Source organism: Monodon monoceros, unplaced genomic scaffold (assembly GCF_005190385.1).
Source record: "Monodon monoceros isolate NGI ecotype Baffin Bay Population unplaced genomic scaffold, NGI_Narwhal_1 Super_Scaffold_5, whole genome shotgun sequence".
Lineage (NCBI taxonomy): Eukaryota > Metazoa > Chordata > Mammalia > Artiodactyla > Monodontidae > Monodon > Monodon monoceros.
This window is the reverse complement of record NW_021703782.1, coordinates 109,663,109-109,680,310: the sequence shown is the minus strand read 5'-3', so window position 1 is coordinate 109,680,310 and position 17,202 is coordinate 109,663,109. Positions and strand designations below refer to the sequence as shown.

General features: G+C 43.9%; 1 protein-coding gene across 4 annotated transcripts in view; it reads left to right on the top strand.

Moving 5' to 3' along the window:
- Positions 1–446: 446 nt before the first annotated feature.
- Positions 447–17,202, top strand: part of TSC1 (TSC complex subunit 1) — a 48,555-nt gene continuing 31,799 nt past the window's right edge. The window contains exons 1-3 of one of the 4 annotated variants that reach the window (XM_029202921.1): positions 447–539; positions 9,673–9,735; positions 16,645–16,830. In XM_029202921.1, the coding sequence (XP_029058754.1) occupies positions 16,725–16,830 (106 nt within the window). In that variant the 5' untranslated portion in view covers positions 447–539; positions 9,673–9,735; positions 16,645–16,724. The remainder of the gene's footprint in view (positions 540–9,672; positions 9,736–16,644; positions 16,831–17,202) is intronic. The other 3 variants (XM_029202922.1, XM_029202924.1, XM_029202923.1) reach the window with 3 other exon arrangements.

Genomic DNA, 17,202 nt, shown 5'->3' with positions numbered 1-17,202 from the left:
GCACACGGAGACCCCTGGAAGGGGCACCCGGGTCTGCGAGCGGAAAAGGAACCTCCGAAGGCGTGAGGTGTGCACTCCAACCACACCCAGCCGGGCCAACTTGTTTACGCCTCTTGCCCGGACCGGCCCGGCCCGCCGCCCCGCCCCTCGCTCTCTCGCGTAGCTCCTCCCGCCGCGCCGGCCCTTCTTTTTGCCTCCTTCGCAGTCACAAGACCTCTCAGCGGCTCCCTTTCGGAATCCTTCCGCCCGTCCCCGCCCCCCTACCTTACAAACTCTCCTTGTTTCTTTCTCGACTGGTTAGCATCATCAGTAATGAGCAGAACTTCCCCTTCCTTCCAAAGGTGCTGCCGACCGCGGTCATCTGTCGTCGGGTTCGACGGGGTGGGGGGTGAGACCCCGCTGGGACTCTTTTTCGTGGCGGAGGCTGCACCGGCCGCGGACATTTCACGACGGGGGGGAGGTGCTGTACGTCCAAGATGGCGGCGCCCTGTAGGCTGGAGGAGCTGTGAGGTAAACAGCTGAGGGGGAGGAGACGGTGTGTGAGTATGAGGGTGTCGCCCCCTCCCTTTCATGGGGGCTTCTCAGGGCAGTCCTGGCACCATGGCCTCAGTCTGGGGGGCCCTGTGGGGCTGGGCCAAGGGGCTCTCTTGCCGGAGAAGGGACTCCGGGAAGGGGGGTTCGGAGAGCTTTCCCCTCCCTCTTATTACGCTCTATCTCCGGCGGGGCCCGGCCAGGCTGGCGGGTCTCTGGGGAGGAGAGGCGGCCCCGGCCGGCACGTCGCCCCTCTTCGGCGACGGAGGGGACGGCTGCAGCCCCGCACCGCGGAGCCGAGGGCAGGGGTGAGGTGGGCCTGGTCGCCAGCCCCTCGCTGGGTGGGGTGACAGGTTCCCGCGGGGTGCGGAGAGCGGGGGAGAGACCCTCGGCTGGAGGGCGGGGCCGGGCGGTGGGGCTGGTCCCCGGGCTTGTTGAGAGGGGTCAGGGGTTGGGGGGGCGGGGGATGAATGGAGGCTGCCTGTGGGCATCAAGGACCCGCCTGGACTCGGTGTCTCCGCTGAAATTTGCATGACCGAGCGCGTCGCTCCGGGTGTGCTCGTGGGTATTTAATCGACGGTGAAAGACAGTTGCTTTCGAGTCAGCAGAGATGATTCTTAAGAGACAGCTATTTGCAGAGCCACTCCTAGACGCTCATTCATTCATTTGAGGAACTGGAGGGTGAAGAGCCCGCAGTCAGAGAGCCCTTTGAGAATGAATGCTGTTTCTTTGTGTTTCCTTTTCAAGAGTTTTGCTTCGTGTGCTTTGGATTTGGGGGTGTGGGGGGAGGCTTTGGAGGGGGCGCGGTCCTCTCGACAACAGCACTTTGTTTATGGGGCACTCGCTGTGCAAGTGCTTTGCACTCATCCTCTCCTGTAGCCCTCGAGACAAAGGGGAAAGGCAGCCACTCTTAACGCCTCCATTTCTCAGATGAAGAAACTGAGGCCCCGAGAGATGAGGGTCCGTTGCCCAAGGTCATCCCTCTAGGATTATGTGAGCCAAGACTGGAACTGGGGTCTGACTGCCTCCCAGACTGTGCTCCTGTCTCTATTTGTACACCCATGACTCTCTCATTTATCTCTTATTTGATCAAAGCTGGCCCGTCATTCTAAGTAGGTGATTAGAATTAATCAGTTGGCCGAGGTCTGTGCATAAGTGCCTGTGTGTGTGTGTGTCTTTAATTTTGAGGAGGGACACCCTTGCTTATATACCTTAGCTTTTGTTGGGGGTGGCAGGGTTGTGCCTGTAAACATGTTAGTCTAAATCACGCCGGAAAGTATTTGATGTTTTCATAAAACTCATGCGTTTACTGCAGAAAGAAGTCGTGCTAAAATCCTTGCTGGGTTTTTTTATAGAAAGCATGGAAATAGCCCTTCATTTTACATAGCGTAAGCTGTAAAAGTACTTAAATAGAATAATACTCTTCTGAGATTCATCGGTTTATAATTTGGGGATCAACTTGGAGTCGTCTGAATTCACACGTGCCGGCAAAGTGGAGCTGTAAATTTCGAGAAGCGTCATAAAACCAACCCTTGTGGGAGCCCTTGATTTACAGAGCAACCACCTGTGATTCTTAAGTTGCCCATTCCTGAGTAAACCTGGAACATGCACGTGTGAAAACTGATGTAGGGTCGAGTGGGGAAATGCACCTTTAACAGTCACGCATCAGGCCAATGAGGTGCCTCCGAAACACTGACAGATTCTTTGCTATTTCTCTGGGGAGCCACAGGTTCTCCCTCTAACCACCTGGTGTAAACTTAAGGGGTATTTATAGAGGGTGGCAATGGAAACTATCCTCTTACCAAACTACATATCTTACCCAGACGCTCTTACGCCACGTGCACGGAAGGGCGAACGATGTAAGCTTTCTTTGCTTCACGCATTTCCTGGTGTCATAAAGACTTTGGGATGTTCCTAATTGCCTAGCTAGACAGATTCCTAGGCAGCTACACGCATTCTTACTTGTTTTCATGAAATTGGAGTGTCTCAAATCCTGTGACTCAGTTGTACTCTTCCTCACTGGTTTCTTGAGAGCAAAGATGTCCCAGGCTGCTGCTGTCCGGGTGTAATAAGATGCCTTCTGTGCATACCTGTTTTCATTTGTGAGGTGAAACTGAACAGTCTTACTAGGACAAATCAAATACATGCCTGTTTGTGGGATGTTTATAGAGTAATGAAATCACCGGAAACGAGAGACCTCTAACAGTAGCGTCCATCAGAACCTTCATGCACAGGTATCTGGCCCCATAGTAGGTAGATTTGCATATTTGGTCTTTAAGTGTATTTTGGAAGAAGTCATAGGTGATTCTGATGTGCACCAGGGGTTGCGGACCAGTGGCTAAAGTAGCCACTTTGGCTGTTTTTCTTTTAATTTATAATTTATTGCAGAGGCATTTCTTAAAATAGCTTCTAACCTCTGGTGTATATAGTGGTGGGTAAGTTTGGGGCGCTGAATTACAGCTGACTTGATCTTACAGATCTGTCTTCTTTCAGAGTTTGTTAAGGTACAGGTATGGTTCTTTTCCGGGTTCTAGGGCCATGGTAGACTAAAGTTAACTTTTTCTGGAATTAACTGGATATTCTTGGCTGCAGATGAGCCAAATACAGCAATACATTAACCATTTCAAGCTTTTCTAAAAATCAGATAGCTTTCGACTTCTAACAAGCCACTAAGTTCTCTGAGCTTCAGTTTATTCATTTGTGAAATAAGAGAGTTGGATCGTAAATGAGTATTTCAAAGTCTAAATTTCTGAGATTTCAAGTCCTTCTGGGGCTTCAGTTAAAGATTCTACATTGATTGAATCAAAGTGTTAATGGCTTTATAATAACTGAGCAAATGGATGACCTTTAGCGCAACCTGTTTTTATCCTTTCCTTTATATCACATTTTTAAGAAGGTATTCCTTAAAAGTTCCTCATATTATAAATCTCTCTTCGAGAGATTAGTTTTATTTGTATTAGTTTTGTTTGTCATTTAAGTAGCTGCAAGCATGAAAGAAAAGTATACTCGATAGCATCTAAATCTCGAGCTTTTTGCTTTAAAAATACATATATATTTATAATTAGCATATACTCAAAAACTGAATTTTCCCCCCTCAGTGTCTAGTTTGCATGAAATACTGATTTTTTTCTATTGGTCTGAAAAAGGTTTTAGACCAATTAAATTGGTTTAAAATTACCATCAGCAATTTTAGATTATTCTTTTTCTGATTTACTTTTTAAGCGTGTGGTTCCTAGACATTAGTAATTTAATGTCTAGTGTCTATTTTTGGGAGGGGGAGAATTTTAAAAAATATGTGTATATAAAACATATGTAATCCCAGGACCTTGCTAATTTCTTCTTGTCCATTCTCTTGTGCAGTACTAACTTTTGTTCTATACAGGGAAGTAGCAAAAGGTTATAGAACACGTTTTAAGGTTGAATGGATTCAGATTGTCATCTAATGAGTAAAGTGCCCTAAAAACCTAGCTTTGATACAGAGCAAGACATGGTAGTTACTGGCCTAGAATTCACAGGTCACTTTCTAAAGTAAAGATAATGGCAATAGAAGCCAAGAAGTGTTTGAGTAACAAGGGACAACTTTACCCTTTGGTCGGTGATAGAGGACACAATGGGCCGTGGTAAGAAAAAACAGATGTGGTGACCGTAATGTCTGCAGTTGTTAAGACCTGTGCTGCTCTGAGTAGTTCCACAGAGCACACGAGTACAGCAACAAACATGAAGTGTATCCATTTTAAGCTCCAGAATGACTGTATCAATGTTTCAAGTATAAGTTATTAAATGTAGACTTCTAAGGCTTATGTACCCATTTTGTTTAGTAGTAATATTGTTATAATAAAGTTTATATTTATTGGCACAGTGCCAAACAATGTGCTATGTTTTTTACACGCGTGATCCTGTTAGCTCTTCCCACAGCCTTAAGGGGCGGGAGAGAGAGATGAGCACGCTGAGGCTTAAGGTCACTTATTCGGTGGCTGAGCTGGGATTTGAGCCCTGTTGGTTGACTCCAGAACACACACATTTAATCTTGCACTGTGATAAATTGTCTGAACTGCTGATCTCATAAACTAACTCAAAGGTCAATGGTTCTTAAGTTTTGAGGGGGCCTCCGTTACCCTCTGAGGATTTGTGGGAAGCTGTGGACCAAATATCGTTTTCTGTCCCATCAGCACCAAGAACAAAATTCATACAGATATGAAATTCTGGATATGGCTTCAGGAACTTTACAGACCCAGCCTGAAGCCCAGCTGATCATTCTAGATAGACTACTGCTCTTAAAAATGGACTTGGGCTTTAAAAAGGAAACAAACAACAAACAAAACAGTAGATAGGAAAGGCCTACGTCTTTTAAAGATGGACTATGTACTGTTTGTATTATAAATCATTTTCTTAAACGTTTATATTGAAAGGTTCTTTACACTTCACTGGGAGATCAACCTTAGGTGCCACATTAAAAAAAAAAATTCTAAGTGGAGAACTCAGGTGTGTAACTTGCTAAATGCTTGTCAAGCTTGGCATTTGGTCTGTGTGTACCTTTAGCACCTGGCAGAATTCCATTGGGCTTTTTTCCCCAGGGTTTATGCACTGTTTTTTTCCTTTAGAACCTCAAAAGTGTATATAAAATATATATAAAATATATATTTTTAATATTTCTTGCCTTCATCCTTCTTCCTAGACTAGTGGTTCTCAACCTCTTGTGGGCATCAGAATCGCCAGGAAGACCCCACTCCCAGATTCAGAGGTGTCTGACCACCAAGGCTCAAGGCCCAAGAATTTGCATTTCTAGCAAATCCCCAGGTGATGCTGATGTTGCTGGTGTGAGGACCACATTTGAGAACCACATGTGTTAGTCCTAGACTATCAAACCCTGTGCCTTTATTCCCTAGGATATTTCTGTTTTAGTCTTGTGAACTTGAAACCTAAAGAAATCTTAACAGTTTTCCTCAGATTTCTTTTTTTTGTTTTTTTTTTTTTTCGGTACGTGGGCCTCTCACTGTTGTGGCCTCTCCCGTTGCGGAGCACAGGCTCTGGACGTGCAGGCTCAGCGGCCATGGCTCACGGGCCCAGCCGCTCCGCAGCACGTGGGATCTTCCCAGACCGGGGCACAAACCCGCGCCCCCTGCATCGGCAGGCGGACTCTCAACCACTGCGCCACCAGGGAAGCCCCTCTCAGATTTCTTTTAAGGGAAGCTCTGTTTTTTGAAACATACATGATGTTTGGTTTATTTTCTTGGTAAGTAATTTTGTTCATGCTAATAGAAAGTTAAAACATAAGAAACATTATTTATAGAAGAGCTACACCTTACCAAAATCAAGCTCTGTCCCTGCAGGCAAGTTACTAGAGGATTTACCTCTGAAATAGGGTAGGTATACGCTTCAGCGAATTGTCCTTCCAGGTCCCTCATGGCAAAAGTTCTGAGTGGAGAATCTGGAGCTCCCCTGCCCCTGTTTATACAACCTTGGGAGAGACCACAACTGCTGAGACCATGTAAATCACACGTGACTACACATTTTGGCAGGTTTTGCTACCAGCTGTTTTACTTTCACACACTGAGTGGTATTTCCTACCCCTTCCTTTCCTTCTGTGCATTGGTAGGAAGAGTGAATTGGAGCTTGTATCTTACCTTTTTTGGATGCATTTGTGCTGAAGGCAACTTTATTCACTTGATAGAATATTACTCTAAGAAATCACCTGAGCGTTGCTGAGCCAAACATAATTGTGTAGTAGTGTATTATTAATTTTAATAAATTTATTTATTTATTTATTTTTGGCTGTGTTGGGTCTTCGTTGCTGTGCGTGGGCTTTCTCTAGTTGCTGCGAGCGGGGGCTACACTTCGTTGTGGTGCATGGGCTTCTCATTGTGGTGGCTTCTCTTGTTGCAGAGCACGGGCTCTAGGCGTGTAGGCTTCGGTAGTTGTGGCACGTCGGCTCAGCAGTTGTGGCACACGGGCTTAGTTGCTCCACGGCATGTGGGATCTTCCCAGACCAGGACTCGGACCCATGTCCCCTGCGTTGGAAGGCGGATTCTTAACCACTGTGCCACCTGGGAAGCCCAGTAGTGTGTTATTGACATATTATTATTATCTGTATTATCTGTGTAATGTTTCTGTTCTACTTATACTGTACTTGATAATGAAATAGTCCATCTATGCCTGAACCTGTATCTGAATTGTCTTTGAACTTTTTTAGATAAAAACCTCAGTACAGAAAACAAGTTACAGTGAAGAGACATCTGCTTTCGTTTATACCTGTAGTTGTGTTTTTACATCATAGAAAAGTTGCACAAAATTATCTAGGCGATGTGATATGCAGTTACATATTTTATGTGATTTGGGGTTCTGAGGAGTCCTAGGGGATAGAAGGCCACACACAACACTGATTTTCCAAAAGTCTGAATATTCAGCTGATATTTTCAGATAAAATACTTCGTGAAGGCATTTAGGTACCTGCCAATAGTATTTCATAAAGGTATATTACAGCTGTCAGGTCTCTCATGCCTCGTAATGCATCTTGCCTAGGGCAGAGATGTGTGAAAAAATGTGTACAAGTCCTGCTAATGACATCTCTACATGGCTGTTGAGCTGGAGTTCGTGTGTACGCCACATATACACACCATCGCTCTGTAAACACCTACAGAGTGAAATGAAGGTGAAATGTGAAAGCACGTTGACCTATATTCCTTCTGCTTAACCTCAAAACGCTAAAGCACAGAGCTGCCGTCTTCCCCAAACCTACGCTTTCCTTCTATTCAAAAAGACTTGCAGAAGTGCAATTACAGTGTTGCTTTCTGATGAGAATACAACTTTTGGGTCCAAGAGGAAGAGTCTAGATCTGAGGGCGTGTTTCTTTTTTAATTTGGCTTTCGAAGATAGCATGGATTGGCCCTGTTATGCTCTGACAGGTGTTTCCATCCATACCCCTCAAGGGTACACATTTTTGAAGAGGGTCTTCTCCGCTCCTCACTTCTGATCAGGAAGTTCACAGGTCGCATGATTTTACCTAGTAGTACCTCCATAGGGCAGGATTTAAATATAAATGAATAAGTAAACACTTAAAAATATAAATAATGCCAGGTAGCCCTGACTGGCCAACATTTGTCACCATAACCATTTTTTAGCATAGCAATAAAGAAGGTAAGAAGTCTTAATGTCGAGCATTGGACACAAAACATTCTGATTTCCTATGCCAGTTCCTTTATATAGGACAGTGATCCTGGCTAGGCAGGCTATAAGATCTCATCTTGTATACATCCTAATTTTACCCTTGCCTTAGGTATTCCTTTTCAGGTAAAAGATCCAGCTGGGATTAATTGCAAGAGGAAGTCTACATGACTCAGTGGAGTAACAGCTGAAGTTAAGATTCTAAAGATTAGAGGCTCCAGTGTTTTAATTCTAGCTCTTTTGGTTGAGTGACTGTGGCTGGGCAAGCACCCGCTGTGTGAATGGTTTCGTTGGCCTTTTTGGAAAGCCAGCCCGCCTTCCAGCTCTGCACACACACTTGCAGTATGCCACTGAGGACCGCAGTTAACGGCGTTAGTGCCTAGAATGTGTTCTACAGGGAAGTATAATTACCGCGTCATCTGGAGCAAGAGATTTTAATTGTTAGAGAGCTGCTCAACACACTAGTTCAACTTTGACCAGGACTGTGTGTGGAACATCTCGTTTCCCAGCTCTTCCGTGTTCAGTGTAATTAGGCATATATAGTGTATGAGGTTCAGCTTTTCATATCTGTACTCAACCCTGGAATGGCTACCAAAGAAGCTGATGAAATCTTTGTTGACTTGAACAGGGTATATTTGCCCCTTGTGTGCCAGATGCTGCAATAGGCCCTGGGTCCCTGTCCCCATGGAGCTCACAATCTAGTGATCAGGCTGTACCTAAACGTAGTTTGAAGGGCCCACATTTTAAAAGCAAACTGGAATGTATTTACATATACTCACATTTAACAAGGATATTTAATATGAGGTAATTTAGGTAGAAAGCAGGGCAAAAAGGGAAAGAAAATAGGGAGAAATGATAGCTGTTCTCAAATGTTTTATGCTTGTCATGTAGAAGGATTAGATTAAGGTTGTGTGGTTTCAAAGGCAGAATTCAACTTTGTACATTTATTTAAGAAATATTTTAACTCCTAATCATTCAGTGAACAAGTCCCAGGCACTGTGGCAGCTGCAAGGGGCACAGTACTGGAGAGGCCCCTGTCTCTCCCTGGCTGGAACTGCTGTTCTGGTGAGGGGGACATATTCAGTGACTAATTACACTTGCTTAGTCCGTTGTGGTCCGTGACCCCAAGAAATACAGGCTGCTGAGAGTATGTGATGGGGCCTGACCTGGTCTGGTCCTGAGTGGAGGGAAGTGAAAGCTTCTCTGATGAAGCGCATGTTTAAGCTGAGGTTTTTCAGGGTGAAAACTGAGCTTGGGAGGGGGCAGAGGTAGAGTCTCTCGGGCACAGGGACAACATGTACCTGGTCCTGAAGTGGGGACATGTGTGGCTTGGCTGAGAGACTTGTGCGGCTAGTGGGGCAGGGCCGTGGGGAGGGAGGGGGCGTGGTGGGTTTGAAGTGATGCGGACCCACCAAGCGCTTCATGCCTGGCGCTGCTCTAACTCTCGGGCTCCCCGGGTGGTTTCTCTGTGCCACGTACCGTGCTGAGGGCTATGGGTGTTCCTCTCCTGGATTAGTGAGGCAGCCTTAGGAGGTAGACGCCACCGTTCTTCTCACTGTACAGTGACGTAATTTAAGGTTGGACATTAGAGACATAAATCACCCAAAGTTACACAGCTACTCAGTGGCAGAGCTTGGATTTCAACTCGGAGCTCTAATTCTGGAGCCCATTCTGCCCATGCATTTCCTGCCCATTCGTTTATAGCTCTAATAAAGACAGTTAACAAAAGGCAGAGTTTACAAGTTCAGCACAATATAAAGAATTTTCCAGCAACCAACTGTTCAGAAATGTAGACGGGGAGAGGCATGTGCACCCAGTGATTATAAGTGTTCATTCCAGCGGAAACCAGATGGCCACCTGTCAGGGATGTGCAGTAGGAAAGAGGTGGAAGCCAGTGAATCCTGAACGTCCTCTGATTGCTTCTGAGATCTCACTTCATTGTGAGATTGATATTGACAGATGCGTGTTTCTTCTCTTCAGTGACCATGAAAGACACCAGGTTGACAGCACTGGAAACTGAAGTACCAATTGTCCCCAGAGCAGGTAAGGGGCAAACTCAATCCAGTGGTTGGGGGAAGGTGGAAGAGAATCATTTATCCTGTCTGTGGTTGTACTGGGGCAAAGATATTTCTTTGCATTCAGGATTAACTTTGATGGTTTTAGCTACTTGCCAGGAACTAGACCTTCTGTGTCGTGAAGTAATTAGTCAGATTACCGGTAATTTTTTAACTGCTTATTCAGTGCCAGGCATGGTGTTAAGTGCATTCTTTAGTTATTTATTTTGTTCTTCACAGCCACACTTTTGGTGTATCTCCGTTTTACAGATGAGGAGTTGGGCTCTGAAATGTTACGTAATTTTCCTAAGGTTGTATAGTTAGTACCTGGTGTACCTGCGACTCAAATCAGTTCAATCTAGCAGCAGAATTTGGTTCTAACGCCTAGATAAAATTGAAGCCTGTGTGTCTGAGCAAGTCATTTAACTAGCACAGAGGTTCTCAACCCTGGCTGTGCCTTAACAATCCACACAGGCCTATAAAACAAGCCAGACGTCCTGTCTGGACCCCACCCCTTAACCTGCTCAGGATCGTGTGGACTCTCCAGGTGATTCTAATGTACGTCCTGGGCTGAGGACCCCTGAGCTAAGGAATTAGCATTTACATTGTAACGTGGCTTTATTTATTAATTGTCTTAATTAGTTTTTTGGGGATGAGTTGCATGCTATCGTGGTTTCTGGGAAATGGAGGATTCTCAGAGCCCTGGAATATATCCTTCCTAAATATTGAGGCTTTGGCATTTCTGTGGATGCTAGTGTAGTCTGAGTGACCTGACTGATCCCTGAGCTCTAATTTTGAGCTTACTGGCAGGAGTGTGCAGTGCAACAGCTTTCCGTGTCTGCAGGAAGGGTGTAGGGGAGATAGGGAAGTGTTTGGTCTGCTGTCTTTATACACAGATGGCTAATGGGATTCATTTAATGCCTCACTGGTTGCTATTTGCTGTGTTCTGTCACTGTCTTCCTCACCTTACCTCCTAGGAATTGTGAAATAAGGTGGAGATTTTTGCCTTAAAGATTGGTGTCTGTTCACAAACAGGGACTTAATACAGATTGTAGACTGTCTAACAAGAAGGTGGAAGTATTGTTCCCTCACGAGTAGGGGAAGCTTTCTAAGTTTAACTTTTTACTTTAAAATATTTTATGTGTACTTCACCCTGTCCTTTGTCGGAAATCCACTGCATATGAATTTGAACCCAATGTCAGATGGTCATGATCAAATCATTGAGACCCAAGCTGAACATCACACAGCACAAATCTCAGATTTTTTTTTTTAATTTTTATTCATTCATTTATTTATTTTTTGGCTGCATTAGGTCTTCGTTGCTGCGCACAGGCTCTCTCTAGTTGCGGCAAGCGGAGGCTTCTTCATTGCGGCGTGCAGGCTTCTCACTGCGGTGGCCTCTCTTGTTGCAGAGCATGGGCTCTAGGCGCACGGGCTTCAGTAGTTGTGGCGCACGGGCTTAGTTGCTCCACGGCATGTGGGATCGTCCTGGACCAGGGATTGAACCCGTGTCCCCTGCATTGGCAGGCGGATTCTTAACCACTGCACCACCAGGGAAGTCCCACAAATCTCAGATTTTATTAAACATTTTTCAGTATTGCATTTGTATTCCGTTTTAGTAGTCAGATTGTTAAAATTTGAAATTTTAGCAAATTGGTCAGCTGTGTCAGCCGCTAGATTGCTCCTGGGTTAACACGTGTTTGATACCGGAAGGACATTTGTCTTCAGCTGCCACGTTTAGTCCCATCACTAACCTTTTTAGACAAAGCAGAATGTAATTGGGGAGAGTTTCTGGTAAATTGTTTTCTGGAAGGAACCTGTACCTGGGATTCATAGCTTGGGCAAGCCTCAAGGATCCTTCATCTTCAGCTACTAAAAATTGTTGACAATCTATACCAATCTTTTTTTTTTTTTTTTTTGCGGTGCGCGGGCCTCTCACTGTTGTGGCCTCTCCTGTTGCGGAGCACGGGCTCCGGACGCGCAGGCTCAGCGGCCATGGCTCACGGGCCCAGCCGCTCTGCGGCATGTGGGATCTTTCCGGACCGGGGCACGAACCTGTGTCCCCTGCATCGGCAGGCAGACTCGCAACCACTGCGCCACCTGGGAAGCCCCTCTATATATTCTTTATGTTTGGCTTGAAGGTGATTTATCATGGATATTGTTGACTGTGATTTTGGGTTTTTTTCATGTCATAAAATTGAGGTGACAGGTTGGCATTTTATTTTTAATTCACCCTCACAAGATGTGAGGTATTCCCAAATATGACTTTTTCTTGAAAGACTACAAATCAGGACTACAAATTAGGTGAAGTTCTTAAAGATTATTCTGTTTGTAATAAATGTTATAAAACAATTCTATAAAAGTTAGAATTAAAATATAGTTTAATTTCTGTTATTTAGCCATGTGTTACTAAAATTTTTATAAACATTTGGCTCAAAGAATAATTACTGTTATTTGTAAAGCTATCTAGCGAATCTACCTTCTTAATACTCATAATATTAGTTAATGTATTTAACTGTTTGAAAGTTCTTAATTGTTTTTGAACATAAAAATCACATCGTTAACTGAAGCTTTTATTTTTGTAATAATAAATGTATAAATAAGTATTGTACTGACAGAATTTCAACTTAATAAAACACAAAACTTAGATGTTACATCTAGAATGTTTTTACCTTTATTCAGATATTAATAGTACTTCTGTACGCATGCCTTGTCCGCATTACTGACATCATGTGGATTAGGTATGATGGTAACATTAACATATAGTTGTTGGTCACACATACACAGTCAGAGATGCCAGAAATGCTGCAGAAGTGGGCGATTGTTCAGCTTTCAGTCCTAAAGACCAAGGCCGCAGCCAGATTTTGGCCAAGTATAGAGACTAAAATCGAACTTTGGTAAATCTCTATTTTCCAACCATAAATCTCAAATCTGGTTACCAGTGTAGAGTTTCAGTTTGGTTTATTCAAAGGTGGTGACTAAGAACCCCACTGTTGCTTTAGATTGGCTGGTCGGGGAGGCCTCTCAGAGATGGTGTGACATTTTGAGCAGAGACTTGAAACAGCCACACAAGGATCTGGGAGAAGAGCAACAGCAAGTGCAGAGGCCTGAGCAAGAAGCTGTTTTCCTGAGTTTCAGGAGCCTGAGACTAGAGCAGAGAGACGAGGGGGTGGAGAGCTGTGAAACGGAGGCAGAGGGAGTGGGGACTTCACAACTGGCCCAGTCTGGTGGAGCCTTGCAGGCCCCTTGGGAGCTGGCGCTTATTAGCTCCGTGGGAAGCCACTGGATGATTTTAAACAGGGGAGTGAAAGATTCTGATTTCCCTATTTCAGAGTCTTTTGTGGTTGTTTGGTGGCAGATAAGTTGTAGGGCGAGGGTAGTGAGGGAGCCTGCTGCTCCCTTGTCTCCAAGAGGGGATGATGGGGGCTTGGGCTGGGGTGACAACAAAAGGGATAAGTCAGTGGGTTTGCCAGCGGATTAGATGTGAGGGTACGAGTGGTGGAAGAGCACGGATGTCACCTAGACATTTGCTAGAGACTGACGACCATGCCTTTTACTGAGGTCCAGGAGACTATCAGAGTGACAGGTCTTGGGGTGGGGGCGGGGCGGGCGTTGGAAGTCATGGCTCCCTAATGTAAATAGCATCATCGATAGCGCGGTACTGTGGCTTGTGGGCGCCAAAGATAATTTTTTTTTTTTTTTTTTTGCGGTACGCGGGCCTCTCACTGTTGTGGCCTCTCCCGTTGCGGAGCACAGGCTCCAGACGCACAGGCTCAGCGACCATGGCTCACGGGCCCAGCCGCTCCGCGGCACGTGGGATCTTCCCGGACCGGGGCATGAACCCGTGTCCCCTGCATCGGCAGGCGGACTCCCAACCACTGCGCCACCAGGGAAGCCCCAAAGATAATATTAAACTAAATGGAATGTTGCTTTGGCATGTAGGGTACAGAAATGTATTAACTAAATATTGACTTTTGGCTTCTCCTGTCTATTTTCTATACTTGGTTACCTCCAAGATGGAAGAGAGACTTTCGTGGCTGAAGTGGATGCTTCATGTGCCTGTAGTGCTACCCTCTCAGGGACCTTCCCCTTATCTTCTCTAGGCTGTAAAGTGTGTTTAACATGTGTGCAACTCACCCATTCCCACCCCATCCAGGTGAAGCTGGTCCCTTCCCTCCTTTGTGTACTCACTAAATCATGTCCATTTCCTGCTCGTGTACATATAGTTCTTCATTGCACTTGCTAAGTCTGTCTTCCCTACTTAGCATCCTGCACTCAGTCCCTCAAGAAATATTTGAGTAAGTTTAAAAGGGGAGATATTCCAATCATGGAGCTAATTCCAAAAGCTTATGATTGAACTCCCGTGAGGGCTTTTTAGAATGTCAAAAATCCTTGAACTTGAGGCACTTAAATGAAGAATCCCACACAAAGCCCATGATTTATATTTTTTCTGAGGTTTAAAAAATATGGTTAAAAGGTAGAATTTTAGAACTGGAGAGAAGAGCAATAAAAGCTTGTTGCCAAAAATACATACTAATGTATGTTAGAATAAAACCTTATTTTTGCTTTCTATAAAGCATTTGGAAAGAGTAGGCTCCATAAATCAGACTTTTATACCTAAATTACATTTACAATCTGAAAAACAAGCTAGGTGACCCATGACGGTCAGCCCTGAGTATCGCCAAGGTGACTGGATGGGCGCCATCTTTGTTTAGATTTGAGCTCATGGCACTCTGCTCTGGGCTGCCTGCATTTGGAGGAACAGCTCTGACATTACTGTCTTCTGAATATACAAAAGACAAACGCGGAGTCTCACTAGCCTGAGACGGGGTAAGTAGCAGTTTTATTGGAACAAAACGAAACTTAGGGACAAATTACTTGTAAGCCTGAGAATCATTTGTGATTTACCTGAAGTAAAAATGAATGTGGAGGCTAGCTAGATAAATGTGCTATTCCAGTCATCTTGAAAGTGGTGGCCCAAAGATTTTTACCAGTATTCTTTCTGATAATATGTGAGTACTACTCAGTGAGTGTCTATCTGTGTCGGGTGCTGTGCTAACTGTGTGATACACGTTATGTCATTTAATCCTCTTGGTGAACAATAAACCCTGACAGGTTGGTATTATCTTCACTTGTAAATTTAATTTAATCCATCTCACAATAAGGTGAAATTTTATTGTTTTCAGCTTTGAACTTTTACAATAAAATCTTACCAGTTATGGTCTCACATTTCTGAGTCCTTTGAAATTGACTTCCTTTATGATTTACCTGTAAGATTTATATTTATGTAAATATAAATTTGTATTATATTCCTACATCATGCTTTCTACATCAGGATTTTCTATCAAAAATACATTTATACATTTTAATTGATTTTTCTGGCTAATGAATTTCTGATTCACCAAGAGCCAAATCAGTGAATATCACCAGGTTGTAATTAAACCAGAGCATAGATGATAGTAAGTTAATGCTCACCAGTTTCAGGGGTCATTGCTCCTTTAAATTTGGCATCCTTGTAGGAGCTTAACTCTTTAGCGGAGTTTTTCCTTAGCGTGGTGTTTCTCAAATCCGGCTGATTTATCACCCATATAAGAATTATTCTGGGGTGCTTATTAAAATGCATATTCCTAAGCCCACAATTCGGTTCTGGAATGGGCCCAGGAAGTTAGATCCGAGGTGGTTTTGATACACACTGAAGCCTGAGAACTGCTACTTTAGCTTACCCAAAGACAAGCAAATAGAAAATAAGAATATATTTTGATGTGACTGCAAGTGATGTATACAATTGTTGGCCTGGGAGCTGAGGCATCTAAGTTCTGCTTTACTATGTGACCTTGGCAAAATTATTTATCCTTTTTGAGTATCCGTATTCTCCTTTGTAAAATAAGGATGATATCTGCTTACCTCACAGTTGCTGTGAGGATCAAAATCACAAGTTACTTTAATGTCACATTTATGGGCTCCGTGCTTGGAGTGAAGCAGATTTCGGCTCAAATTTCAGTTCTCCCTGGCTTTGCCTCCTGCTAGCTTTTTGACCGTAAGCAAATGGGGTTGATCTTTGTTCCTCTCCCTGTAAAATGGGGACAAAAGAGCCAGTCATACTGTAGTTACCTAGGGAGTGTATTTGATGATGTTTGTGAAAGGTGTGCAGTGCCTGTCTAATAAATGGTAGCTGTCTTTACTTGGTTTTGAAAATATAGCTTTAGGGACCATAGTGGGGAGAAATGAATAATTGTAAATGTGTATAGTGACACTGGAGAATGAGCTGCTTTTTCTCTATAAAGATAAGGTGACTGCTCCACTGCCATAAAGGACTGAGTTTTTGAAGGTGCAGGCTTCCCCCGTTCATGCCTACTTCCCTGTAACTAGCAGCATTTGAGTGTGTGATAGATGTCTGGGGTGAGGCGCGTACACTAAAAATAGAGGAACCATCCCTGGTTCAAATGAGATTTATGCACTTGTGACCTAACTGGCCGTACTAACTTCTAGACTCTGATGGGGTTGTCAAGAAGAAGATAGCATGCTTTCAGTTCTTTTTCTGAAAATAGTTCATCTACTCTTTAGATCACTGATTTGAAACATAAACATAGTCTTAGCCAAAACCCAAGGTAGACTTAGAGTAGGAATAAAACTTAGATTTAGTCCCATTATTAAGTTGCTGTGATGATTCCAACTGGTATTGGTTTTTTTTTTAGGTTTCTCTCTGTTGCATTCCCTAGAACTCCTCTTCATAAATTTGTCAAGGACAGAATTATTTACACGCCCTAGCTTCTTTTATCAGCAAAGTTCTGGACAAACTTTTCACTGCTTCGAATATATGCTCAGTTTGTCTGGCAGGTAGTTTTTTGTGGGGAAAAATGGGGCCATTTTGTTACACCATTCCTCTTCTTCTTTTCAGTCTGGTAGTGGCACCAATGAAGAGCCTTCAAAGTCTTTAACACACATCCTGGACCCAGCACAGCGCATTCGTGTAAGATAATGGCCCAACAAGCAAATATTGGGGAGCTCCTCTCCATGTTGGATTCCCCCATGCTGAGTGTGCGTGATGACGTAACAGCTGTCTTTAAAGAGAACCTCAATTCTGGTAAGCAGAATCGTACCCTGGTTAGCTTATCTGCTAATCAGACGAGATTGACCTAGAGGTGACTAGAATCCTACTGATAAATTTTGGTTTTCATCTTCTAAAGAGAGTCTTTAAAACCACCAAGGAAAAGCATACATCGGTGGATTCATTCTACATTCTACATGTGTTTCAAGCTTTTAGTTATGGAAATACTCAAATATACACACAAACTTAGAAGTAAGAGTCACGTAATGAACTCCATATACCCAGCCTTTCCTGTTTCATCTTACCTCCCTGACTTCCCCCCACCCAGGTATTTTAAAGCAAATCCCAGGTATATCATTTCATCTGTAAATCACATGTAATTTTTAATATGAAACATGCTTAACCTCT